This window comes from Chrysemys picta, chromosome 5 (genome assembly GCF_011386835.1).
Source record: "Chrysemys picta bellii isolate R12L10 chromosome 5, ASM1138683v2, whole genome shotgun sequence".
Lineage (NCBI taxonomy): Eukaryota > Metazoa > Chordata > Testudines > Emydidae > Chrysemys > Chrysemys picta.
Window position 1 is genome coordinate 38006689 of NC_088795.1, and position 13029 is coordinate 38019717.

Consider the following 13029-nt stretch of genomic DNA (forward strand, 5'->3'; position numbering starts at 1 on the left):
TAATCTTGCCACAGGAACATGGGTGGCAGCTCAAGATGAGCATCTGAATACATACCCAGTGGTTGGTTGGATTGTACTTGGGTAGATAGCATGCTAGCTTGAGCAGAGGTAGCATGTGTCTTTGAAGCACTTGGAGGACAGGAAGGTGATCAGGAACAGTCAACATGGATTCACCAAGGGCAAGTCATGCCTGACCAACCTGATTGCCTTCTATGATGAGATAACTGGCTCTGTGGATATGGGGAAAAGTGGTGGACGTGATATATCTTGACTTTAGCAAATACGGTCTCCCACAGTATTCTTGCCAGCAAGTTAAAAAAGTATGGATTGGATGAATGGACTATAAGGTGGATGGCTAGATTGTCGTGCTCAATGGGTAGTGATCAATGGCTCGATGTGTAGTTGGCAGCCGGTATCAAGCAGAGTGCTCTAGGGGTCGGTCCTGGGGCTGGTTTTGTTCAACATCGTTATTAATTATCTGGATGATTGGATAGATTACACCCTCAGTGAGTTTGTGGATGACACTAAGATGGGGGGAGAGGTATATATGCTGGGGGGGGTAGGGATAGGGTCCAGAGTGACCTAGACAAATTGGAGTATTGGGCCAAAAGAAATCTGATGAGGTTCAACAAGGACAAGTGCAGAGCCCTGCACTTAGGACGGAAGAATCCGATGTACTGCTACAGGCTGGGGACCAACTGGCTAAGCTGCAGTTCTACAGAAAAGGACCTGGAGATTACTTTGGATGAAAAGTTGGATATGAGTCAGCAGTGTGCCCTTGTTGCCAAGAAGGCTAATGGCATATTGGGCTGCATTAGTAGGAGCATTGCCAGCAGATTGAGGGAAGTGATTATTCCCCTCTATTCTAGGGTTACCATACGTCCGGATTTTCCCGGACATGTCCGGCTTTTGGGGGCTCAAATCCCCGTCCGGGGGGAAATCCCCAAAAGCCGGGCATGTCCGGAAAATCGGGAGGTCAGCCGGGCCAGGCGGGCCGGCGGGGACCCCGGCCGGCGGGGAGCCGGGTCGGCCGGGCCGGCGGGGACCCCGGCCGGCGGGGAGCCGGGTCGGCCGGGCCCGCGGGGACCCCGGCGGGCGGGGAGCAAAGTCGGCCGGGCCGGCGGGGACCCCGGCCGGCGGGGAGCAAAGTCGGCCGGGCCGGCGGGGAGCCGGGTCGGCCGGGCCCGCGGGGACCCCGGTCGGCCGGGAGCCGGGTCGGCCGGGACCCCGGCCGGCGGGGAGCCGCGTCTGCCGGGCCGGCGGGGAGCCGCGGGGAGCCGGGCCGGCGGGGAGCCGGGTCGGTCGGGCCCGCGGGGACCCCGGCCGGCGGGGAGCCGGGTCAGCCGGGCCCGCGGGGAGCCGGGGGTTTGCCGGGCCGCCGGGGGCCGGCAGTGCTGGGCGGGCCGGGGGTGGTCGGCGGGGGCCGGCACCCCAGGGCCCGAGCTGACCCAGGCTGGAAACGCCGGGGGGCCAGCCTGGGCCGCGCCTCCTCCCCCCACACCCCCCTTACCTGCTTTAGGCTTCCCGCGAATCAAATATTCGTGGGAAGCAGGGGAGGGGGCGGAGACTTTGGGGAGGGGGCGGGGTTGGGCAGGGGTGTAGGCGGGGCTGGGGGCGGGGCCGTGGGCCTTGGAGTGTCCTCCATTTGGAGGCACAAAATATGGTAACCCTACTCTATTCAGCACTGGTGAGGCCACATCTGGAGTATTGCATCCAGTTTTGGGCCCCCCCCCCTACAGAAAGGATGTGGACAAATTGGAGAGAGTACAGCGGAGGGCAATGAAAATGATTAGTGGGCTGGGGCACATGATTTATGAGGAGAGGCTGAGGGAACTGGGCTTATTTAGTCTGCAGAAGAGAAGAGTGAGGGGGGATTTGATAGCAGCCTTCAACTACCTGAAGGGGGGTTCCAAACAGGATGGAGCTCAGCTGTTGTCAGTGGTGGCAGATGACAGATCAAGGAGCAATGGTCTCAAGTTGCAGTGGGGGACATCTAGGTTGGATATTAGGAAACAGTATTTCACTAGGAGGGTGGTGAAGCATTGGAATGGGTTACCTAGGGAGCTGGTGGAATCTCCATCCTTAGAGATTCTTAAGGCCTGGCTTGACAGAGCCCTGGCTGGGATGATTTAGTTGGGGTTGGTCCTGCTTTGAGCAGGGGGTTGGACTAGATGACCTCCTGAGGTCTCTTCCAACCCTAATCTTCTATGATTCTACCCACACTGTGAACCATGCTCCCAGCTACTGTGCAGACATACCCTGAGTTTTCCTGGCCATGACAAAGCTTCACAGAGAAGATAATATATCTCCAGATTGTGTTTTTTTCTGAAAAAGCTCCATGGGACCAGAGTGGGGTCATGTTCACCTCACCAACTCTATCTACTCCCACAGGGCCACTCAGTCTTCATTCCCTCCTCCAATAAAGAATGGGTATGAGGGAAGATGACACCTTTTCCAGTGTGGGGGAGAGGGTGATCCAGGCATACAGGATTTCTCCTGTCAGCAGAGTTAATTGTAACAGAGGACTCATAGTTTGGCCTAATAGCCCATTCCTCCAGTCTCCAAAATAGTCTCTCTCTCTCTCTCTCTCTCTCTGAAGCACTGTCTGACAGGAGACTTGGAAGCAACAGTCCTTGAATCATATCTTCTCCAGTCAGGAGAGTGCTGTATAAGAATCTAGACCAAGGGTGGGCAAATTACAACCCACGGGCCACATCCGGCCCATGGGACCATCCTGCCTGGCCCCCGAGCTCCTGGACTGGGAGGCTTGCCCCCGGCTCCTCCCCTGCTGTCCCCCACCTCCGCAACCTCAGCTTGCTCGCTCCGCCGCCGGCGCAAAGCTAGTCTGGGCGGCGGGGCTGTGAACTCCTGGGGCAGCACAACTGCAGAACCGGCCTGACCCAGTCTCTGCTCTGTGTGGTGGTGGCAGCATGGCCCAGCTCCAGCCGGGTGGCGCAGCTGTAGCGCCGCCAGTCACCGGTGCTCCAGGCAGCATGGTAAGGGGGCAGGGAGCAGGGAGGTTGAATAGAGGGCAGGGGAGTTCGGGGTGTGGATGGTAGTCGGGGGGGGAAAACAGGGGGTTGAATGTGGGCAGGAGTCCTGGGGGGCAGTCAGGAAGGAGGGGGGGTTGGATGGGGCAGCAGGGGGCAGTCAGGGGACAGGGAGAAGGGGTGGTTGGATGGGCAGGAGTCCTGGGGGGGCCATCAGGAATGAGAGGAGGGGTTGGATGAGGTGGCGTGGGTCCAGGGACAGTCAGGGGACAGGGAGCAGGGGCGTGTAGATGGGGCAGGGATCCCAGAGGGGCCATCAGGGAATGGGGGGGGGGTTGGATGGGGCAGGAGTCCCGTGGGGGTGGGGGCAGATAGGAGGTGGGGGCCAGGCCATGACCCCCTCCCCTAACTGGCCCTCCATACAATTTACTAAACCCGATGCGGCCCTCAGACCAAAAAGTTTGCCCACCCCTGATCTAGACAGATCAGATTAGATCTGTATTAGCTCTGTGCCTGGCTTTCCCCGCTGTGAAAAGCAGCAGCTTAGTGCTGTCTGGCCATCTTTCTCCCCAACCTCTCTAGCCCCTTTGTTCTCTGAGTGGGGAACACAACTACTGAGCCTCTCTGTTAACCATGTGAACACCCAATGCCCTCTTCTTTCTGCCTCAACAGTGCAAAGAAAAATCAACAAAGGAACCACCAACTCAAACTGCTGCAGAGCATGTGTTGTTTGGGGAAACAATGTGTTTAATGCCCTCCCCTATCAGCCAGTTAGGGCAAGAGGATGCAACTAGGAAACTGGATAGGGATGGATCTAAAAAAAAGGGGCGGGGGGGGGAACTTGCTGAGTGAGGCTGTATTAATTTTGGAACCTCTGAGGGGTACTTGCACATGCAAATAGATATTTGCCATGGCAAATTAGGTAACCGCACACCTAATGTAGTATTTGTCAGCAAATCTGGTAACTGCATTCAGACAAGTGTCTGAATGTCTAATTTACCTGATTTACATGGCAGACTCCTCCTTGCTCCCACAAACACTTAGCTTACCTTTTGTGATGAAGTGGAAATTTTCTGTAATATTTTTATAACTCCTATGTGTGCCTCAGTTTTCCCTGCATTTTGTATGGCTAGCTGTGGTGGGGGGAAAGGACTCCACTCTCAGGGGAGGCTGGGAGACATACGTATGAATGTCGTCTAGCTGTCTGAGCCTGAATGGGTCATTAAAAAAAGAACTGGTGGAGGTTGACTCCAAATCAATGGAAAAGCTAAGAAGACTATGGAAAACCCAATCACCAGGACATTGCCACGTAGCAACCAATGACCAACAGGGATATGGATTTTCCCAGCTCTCAGCAGGGAAGCTGAGAAAAGACCCCAGCTTAAGAACAAAGGACTGGGAAGGTGTGAAGTGGGAGGATAAGAGTTGGCTGCTGGAGGGAGTTGGGAGCTGGGGCAGACCAAGAAGGTCAGACAGAGACAGAGAGAGCTCGAAAATGGGGTTCATTACAGTTTGGCTGGATTCTGGGCTAACCAAAATGGACTTGCTCTGTGCTTTAACCTTTCTTTCTCTATACTAACTTAAGGTCTTCCTATGCTGTGTTCCAGTTGGCTAATAAACCCTACTGTTTTGACAAAGCTGTTTGGCGTATCACTACGAATACTTGGTGAGGTGCATTAATCCCCAAAGAGTGTACAAATGTCTACCAAGAGCCTATCTCAGTTGGACTTGCTGATCAGAGCTCATGGTGTGAAGAAGTAGTGCTGAAGGCCCAGAGGTTCAGTCTAAGGAGGTAGTGAGGCCTAAGCTGTGCAAGGAGAGACAGACTCCTTGGGGGTCTGGCACACTGAAGGGGTTCCTCCAAGAAACTGTTTCAATGTAGCACTGATCCTGTGGATTGTGACATCTTTCTTTAGCATTTTTTTACTTGAGGATCACAGAGCATATTTAAAGATAGGAATTAATTCTTACAACATTAGTTTAATTTCAGTTTTTACAAATGCATCAGATAATAAAAGGAAAACTCAAGTCTGGTTTAGTAGTGTATGTGAAGGATGACAGGTTAGGATTTAATTCTGCACTCAATGCTGGATGGAGTGCTTACTAACTACTGAATTATATTTACTTCTATGCAGGGCCATAAGCAGCACTTAAGCATTGCACAGCCCTTGTTCTTTGTACCAGGGTGAATTTTACGCTCTTGTGAGAAGCCATATTGATTTTTATGGATTACTCATGGCAATAAGCTTGTTGCCCAGTACTGTTTGCACAATTGGGTCCTTGGATTGCATTCTGACAATTTTAAAAATGTGTGTTGTATGCTTAATAAACAGCAATGACTTTGAAGGAGCCTATCCAATCGATTTTATATTGACATTCTTAATGTGAAGCTACCACATTGTTTAATATTGTTTCCTCTTCCATGCAAGCCTATGTGTTTCCTCCACACACTTGCATTTTCAGTGTTTCTGAACTGTGATTGTATAATTTTATAGAACTGTTTACAACTCATTTTCCTGTTTAAATAAAGGCAATGGACCAACTTTATACCTGGTCTGTGACTCCACTGACTTTAGTTTAGTTACCGAAGGGAAAATTTTGTCCCCAAATATATTGAAAACATAACAAAAGGCATGTAAGATGAGCAGTGTGGCAGGTGTGAAAACATCAGGAGCTTAGCTATGTATTCAAAACTCCTGCCAGCGCTTTGTACACATAATGAACCAAGGATTTACAAAATTACATTCTAGAAAATGAAACTGTTTACCTAGGAAAAGCTATTTTGAAAAGCAATGTTTTTAAGAGACTTTTTTTTTTTTTTTTTTTTTTTAAAGAAGAAGCCTGCACAATTCTGGGCTTATACTTAGTATAAGGATCAGTATAACCCACAAAGTGTTGTTTGTTCTGGAAAAGATTGAAGAGGAACCATTGCAGTCTTACCCTCACTTAAAAGTGGAGGCAATGTGTGGGAGATGAAAACTCCCTGCTGGAGTTGTGTCATTCCTATGGTTGTATCATTCCTATGGAGATGGAAGTGTGTAGGATTTGCTTCTCCTCCCTAACTATGGACTGGACATGGATTACTACCCCAAGTCCTGCAGACATAGGAATCTGTAGGAGGCAATGACCACCCAAGCAGATGCTGAATGTTTGCACATTGGCTTTGGGGAGCCCCAGTAGCCCTTCATCTTCCTAAGAGGCTGTTGGTTTCTTGGCTCCAATACAGTGCTTGCCCCTGGGATTCAACTGTAAATGAGGTTCCCCAATGTGGAAAGAGCCAGTGTAAAAGCCTCTTGCCTATTTACTACTGGTCTGGGAGGGTTAATATCCACCCAATCCAAATTCCTGCAGAGATCCCAGAGCTGATGGGGAACTCTCTGCAGAGACTGGGAAAGGATAGGAAGATAGTTAACCACCCTTTAATGTGATCCAGGGGAAATCTATACCCTTCGGGTCTCCTACATGTGTAGATCTCAGACCTGAACTGAACTCATTACAGGCACCTTGGTAAGGACTTCACTGATTCATGGCTATTGAAATCAATGGAAAGTGTATCAAAGGCACACTAGACAGGGAGGATATTCCTCTGATTGCCTTTGGGTCTCACACTGGGGGATGAGCTTACACTAAATATTATAGGCTGCCTGACACTTCCCATTATAAGATCCTCTTTTCAGTTGCTTATAACTTCGCCAGACTTTAAAGCTGAAATTTTCCCTGTTGGGTGTTTTCCTGATGCTGAATTTTTTGAGGAAGTTTCAACAAAGCCGTTTCTGAGAACAAGATTAGGGAAAATACATTACTTTACCCATGTTAAAAAAAAACATGACTCTTACAGTTGAAGGGAAACTCTCATGATTAAGGCTGTTAAATGATGCACTAGGTAACTGGATTCTATCACTGCCTCTGCCACAGAATTTCTGTGTAATGCTGAACAAGTCCCTTAAACCATACTTTTCACAGGTGATTACAAGTTGCGTGTTCCTCATTTTCTGGGTGCCTGACTTGAGACCCTAGTGTTTGATTTGCAGAGGTGCAGTTGCAGTTGTGAATGCTCATAAGTCAGTGGGGGCTGTGTTTTGAATAGATGAAATGCTAAGAACTCTCAAAAATCAGGCCATATGCATCTCAAATTGGGCATGCAAGATTATGTGTATTTATGACTTTGGTGTCTGTCTCAGTTTCCTATCTGCAAAATGAGGATAATACCCCATCACCTCTTAGGGCTATTGGAAAAATAACCTGAATAATGTTTGTGAAGTACTCAAAAACTACAGCGAGGAGCACCATAGAAACAACCATGAAGAAATTAATAATTGTGTCTTCAGAGCAGAGTTTGGAGGGTATGAAGTAAATAAGTTCTGGGGCCTCACATTGAGCTATGGGTATCAGGAGAAATGGACTAGCTGTTCATTCAGTGAGCGCCATCTATCCTGTGCACTGAATGAGGCAGGGGTCCTATAGGGAAAATAGTATGTGATCATGTAATGAAAGACTGCATCAGAATGGATATACACAAGGGGGGTGATTTTTGAGTGCTTGACCTGGCAACCTTAATATTCTTTTAATGTAATTTTTTGTCTGTAACTGATGATAAATTGTCCCTGGGAAGTATGGATGTACATAATCATATACAAAGAAGAGATTAAAGGTACAGACTCACGTTAGAGCTTCAGAGTAATTATAATGAGGTGAGACTCCCAGAAACTTCTGCACTTCCTCCATCACTGTAGCTGGGTCACTTCTTAGCTGCTGTCCATCAATAATTAGCAACTGTAAGGATAGATTGTCCATTTAAGACAAAAGACTCAGTTCAATAAACTAAGCTACCTCACTTCCTCTGTGACATAATTGAAGGCAAGGTGGATTTGAGGTAATATGGTATCATTAGCAGTCGTGCAATTCAGCTGTTTCTAGCCTTAATTTCTTTCAGCTCTGCATCATGCTGGAGATGTATAGTCTTGCATCTGGCAACTGAGGGAACTGCTTGAGTGCCTACCTTGTTCTCCCCAATATAGTAATTTTTGCATTCACAAGCAAAGAATAAAATCAAAATCTCAAAGATTTACAGAATACTGAGAAAAACAGATTTAAAAAAGTTTGATCAGATAAGTCAGACATACACAACATTCAAAAGCATTAAAATACACACTGAGCTTTCAGCGAGATAAGCCCATAAATATCTAGTAATTAAATAGCAACCACTATGCAGATACAGTAGATTGACAGTATCTGATAATCAATTTGTAATTATTACAGTTCTTTCAAAAGTACGTTAACAAAATCTGGTCTGATGCAAAGCTACCTCAGTGCTGAACTGGACTTTGAGTCTAGCTGGTAAAGTTATATATAGAAGCTTTTGCAGTACAGAACTGTACAGATAATAACTAACTTGGATGGGTGTGTTTCATATTTATTGTGAGGGCTTATGAATTATTGACTTTTTGAGTGCACATTAGTAAGCACAATAAGTGCACTTTCTGCACGCACACTATAAAGAATGAGTTCACATTGTTGCGTATCTTGTAAAATTAATCACTGCAACTAGGCAAACACGGTGGTAGCCAATTTTACAAGAAATATGCCAATGTGCACCTGCATGCCTAACAGCAGGGTCTGCATTCGCTGTGATGAAATTAACTACTGCAGGGGGGAGAAACCTTAACATAAGTCTTAGGAGCAGGAGGCTCAGCCTTAAGAACAGAGAAAGCAAACAGGTAATTGGAGTCCTGGCTCTCTTGGGGACCCAGAATCCCATGCATTTTCTGAAATTTGTGGGACAGCGTTGTGTCTCCCTCCCTTAGCAGGACCAGAGTGGGAGTAAACAACTTGCTGCAGGAAGTCCTACCTGCCATAGATCCCCCAACTTGCAGGCATATTTTTTTGGGAACTTTGCATCCCATGCAAACTCTGCTGCTCGTAGGCCGGTACTTGTTGCCTATCAAAAGAGAAGCAGGACTAAAGGGAGAAGATACAAGTCACTGAAAAACCCAGCCCTCCTCTTACTTACTAGCAATGGGACTGGTCTATTTTCCCCTTTGTAGTGCAACTTGAGGCCATGCAACAGAAAAGGCCAGCCATGGACAGAAACAGATCCTATAGATCTTTTTGGCTTTCTAGCACTTAAAGAAACTCTGTGATGGAACTAGGAAGCACAGGCTGTGTCTTCTAGTTAGTCTAAGTCCTGGTCAGATGAGGCAGTCACAGGGGAGATTGCTTACTACCCTACATATACCTTTTCCTTTCATACCCATTTTTCTTTGTAGGGGCAGAAGGTATGATCGAGAGTATGGAACATCCATAAGTGTGTGTTGTGTTTTTTTTGTCAGGAAATTGGTATTCTGGGAGGGTTTTTGTAAAGATGAATTTTATCTAAAGCATGTGTTTATATAGCTTTTCCTTGATTTTTTTCCCCCAAATCAATGAAAAAGCATCACAAGATTGTATGCGATAATGGTACACATTGAGATTGTTATTCCCCAAATCAGTGAGCTTTGTGAAATGGCTAGCAGGAAATTACCTGGGAAGTGGGAAAATGAGTTAGCCATCTTTCTATATGGGTAGCGTACCACCCAGGGATCAGACATCTCTTCTGGAGAGTCCTTAACTCTGAGGGAGCCCAATGGTCTGATGTAATCACGTCATAGAAATTGAACTTCAGAGCAGCAGGGTCCTCATGAGATCGCTGGTGCTAGCATACAAAATTGAGAGACAAATAGCTGTAATTAGCTAATAAATTAAGCCATAATTGAGTAAAAAAGTGAAAACTGTAGTATTTCAGACTTCCAAACATAGTTAAGAATTTAGCAAATTGTAGCTTCACTGCTATTGTGTTAATGTAATGAAATATCCTAGATGGATAATGGTCTCATTTTCAGTGGCTATCATACCCTTAATAATAACATCACCATCACCACCACCATACACATTACCCAACCACCAACCAAAAACCTATGGCTGTTTCAATGGAAGAAGATTATCTGTGGTTCTTTCCATTCCCAGGTGTTGTGGGCTTGAGGAAGGAGAGCACTTGGTGAAATTATGTGGCCTGTATTATGCAGGAGATCAGACCAAGTGATCCATTCCAGCCTTAAAAATCTAAGAATCATCTATTTTACTAAGAAGGGATATTACCCACACACTCGGATAATAGTTTGTAGAGACCAACAAGCCCATGTTAAAACCATATAGAGCCTAATTTATTGAAATATTCAGAACTGGTAGCATTTCATACATACTTTTGCAATCTCTTGGCAACGGCATGCACCAGCTAGTGCAAGGCAGTGGAGAATCAGGCACCAGAGCTGCATATGCATTAGGAACAGTTGGACCCTTAATTCGCCACAAGTGCAGCTCTACATTTTGTGGCATAGTTGGCAGTTACGGTGTAGACAGCACACAGCCTTCTACCATCTCAGACTGCAGTTTTGGGTGACCAGATAGCAAGTGTGGAAAATCGGGGGGAGGGGGGGAAGAATAGGTGCCTATGTAAGACAAAGCCCTTAATATCAGGATGGTCCCTGTAATATTGGGACGTCTGATCACCCTAGTACAGTTCTGCCAGTGTTGGGATTGATGGAGCTGCACTGATGGAGAATTACAGGTCCAAATTCTGCCAGTGTAGATGCAACCATAGGGCATGCTTCTCCACTGTCTTATGACTTGTGTAATCTTTTGTGAATGTGCTCAGGATGGGGCTGGAAGGAGTTCAACTGGAGTAGTGAACTAAGCGCTTTATATTGTTATTTGCAAACCTTATCATAGGGTATCATAATTTTTCTACTTCATGCCTAGTTTAACTTTATAGATGACTTTTGGCATTGCTCTGGCTAATTCATTTGTCTGCACAAATATGTCAAGTTGCTATATATGATGGAACCTTTTTTTGAAACACAGTGGGGAGGGATAGCTCAGTAGTTTGAGCATTGGCCTGCTAAACCCAGGGTTGTGAGTTCAATGCTTGAGGGGGCCATTTAGGGATCCAGGGCAAAAATCTGTCTGGGTATTGGTCCTGCTTTGAGCAGGGGGTTGGACCAAATAACCTCCTGAGGTCCCTTCCAACCCTGACATTCTATGATTTTTTTTTTTTTGAGCCAACCCATCTCTCTGGAACATCTCCCAGGAAGGGGCGTGAATTAGTTTCCACTCACTGCTTTTGATTTCATTGCCCATTTCTCAGTGGCAAGTTCCCTACCTGATACCAGGAGTATGCCCGATCTGATGGGTCAATGAGAATGGTGATGATCTTGGCCTTGGGGACCAAGGAAGCTGCTCGTCTGGGAGCCTCCCCTGAATGGAAGTAGTTGGCACTTTTCTCAAACAGAAAGTCAGTGGTGACATTTAAAGGGGTAGGGAAGAAATCCATGTACCTGGGGAGAAGGAGACAATGATTTGAATTAAGAAAGTAATAAATTGTCTTATGCATATATTCTACATTTCATAGCACGTGGAAATGTTAATCTTCCAACGTAATTCACAAATGGAAAAAATCAAAACTTAACTGGGAAAAAGATTCATTCTAAATTTGTAACAGTAAAAAACACTGGCTGGGGGGTCAATGATGTGAACAGCTAAACACTGTGACTGTATTGGCAATGATTTCCACTAGTGATAAGGAAAGTACTAATTGTACTTATAATGAATATTCAGCAGAAAACTGGAAATACTCTTTTTCCTAAGAGCATTTTTAACAATAAAAGCGTTGATGGATATACACATCTAAGCGCTCCTCATTTGAAGTCAAAGTGTGAACAGATTAAAGATGTGAAGTGAGATTCTAGACTGTGCTTCTAGTAGGTGTTCCATGGCACCTGCTGCCCAGTGGGAGGGGAGGATAATGTGGCTTTAAGCCATCTTTGCATCCTCCCAGTTCTGTATTGCTCTGAGGAATGGAGTTGTCCCTGGCATAAATTAGACAGTCTCTGGGGGCGGGAGGGGGATGCAGTTGGGGGAGACTACTTGCGTTACAGCTATAGCAGCAGTGCTACCTGGAATCTAAGCAGTGCTACATGCTTCAGTCCCAGCTCCCTATGCCAGCCTGCATGTCTTCCTCAGTTGCTATGCTGGAGAAATTCTATCCTGGCTGCATCTGTGCCTTTTAAAGCCCCTAGCCCTACTACAGTCCCTTTACCTGGTGTAAACAGGCCAAAGTAGGGATTATAATCTGACCGCAGACATAAAAATGCTGTAGATGGAAAAACATGGAATAAATTGTGACATGTTTGTTTTTGCACTTCTAATCAAATTTGCCGATTGTGGGCTAGTCAATGGAACTGCACTGACTAACATCAACTGAAGCGCTGGTCCTTTGTATTGTGCAGAGCAAGATGGATGTTTTAGAAACAAAGTCAATATAGAATTATCTTCTGCTTCTTGTTCCTGCAATGTGTCTACAGGTTCGTTATCCCATATATTATTTGAATGCTTCCATAGATATAGGCCATGCATCCAGATGTATATTGGGATTAACAGAATAAATCTGCAACCTCCCTCACCTCTTGTTATGATACAATCTCAACATGTCTGAGATGATATAAACAAAAAGTACAAAAATAGACATGCATTTTACAATGAAATTCAGCTAATAAAAGGTAATATCAATAGCAATATGCTCCATTATGTAGTATGAAAAAATGCACAATGAAGTGTTTCTGTCTCCTGGGTTTTCACAACATTTTTAACCTAATAATTCAGTATTTCTCTTAAACTAAGTGTAGCCATTGTGATAATGTTGTTTTCAGTGATTTTTTAAAAATATGTCGTGTAGTCGGTTTCTATTCTTCATTGCAGTATATTACAGTTTTGTATGATTTAAACAATTCAAGAAGATTAGTCTTTTAATATACATATATGTGGCAATGTTCTTCCTACATATTAGCTTTGCTATAAGTGTGAGGACACTAGTAACTTTTGGTACATGAATCGTTACAAAATAATTTCTTTAAAGATTTAAAAACCCATGTTAAAGAGTTTGAGAGGAATGACAATCTAAAGTTCCTTATCAATGGCTCAATTCTGCCACGCTTTGTTATGCTGAATA

At 45.7% G+C, this 13029-nt stretch overlaps 1 protein-coding gene across 6 annotated transcripts in view; it reads right to left on the reverse strand.

The window, feature by feature from the left end:
• LOC101951048 (N-deacetylase and N-sulfotransferase 4) overlaps window positions 1–13029 on the reverse strand; it is a 265282-nt gene that overhangs the window by 10993 nt on the left and 241260 nt on the right. For 4 of the 6 annotated variants that reach the window (XM_065596280.1, XM_065596279.1, XM_065596282.1 and 1 more), the window contains 4 exons: window positions 11185–11359; window positions 9511–9681; window positions 8839–8928; window positions 7654–7763 (listed from right to left, as the gene is read on the reverse strand). In XM_065596280.1, coding sequence (XP_065452352.1) covers window positions 7654–7763; window positions 8839–8928; window positions 9511–9681; window positions 11185–11359 — 546 coding nt within the window. The remainder of the gene's footprint in view (window positions 1–7653; window positions 7764–8838; window positions 8929–9510; window positions 9682–11184; window positions 11360–13029) is intronic. The other 2 variants (XR_010601308.1, XR_010601307.1) reach the window with 1 other exon arrangement.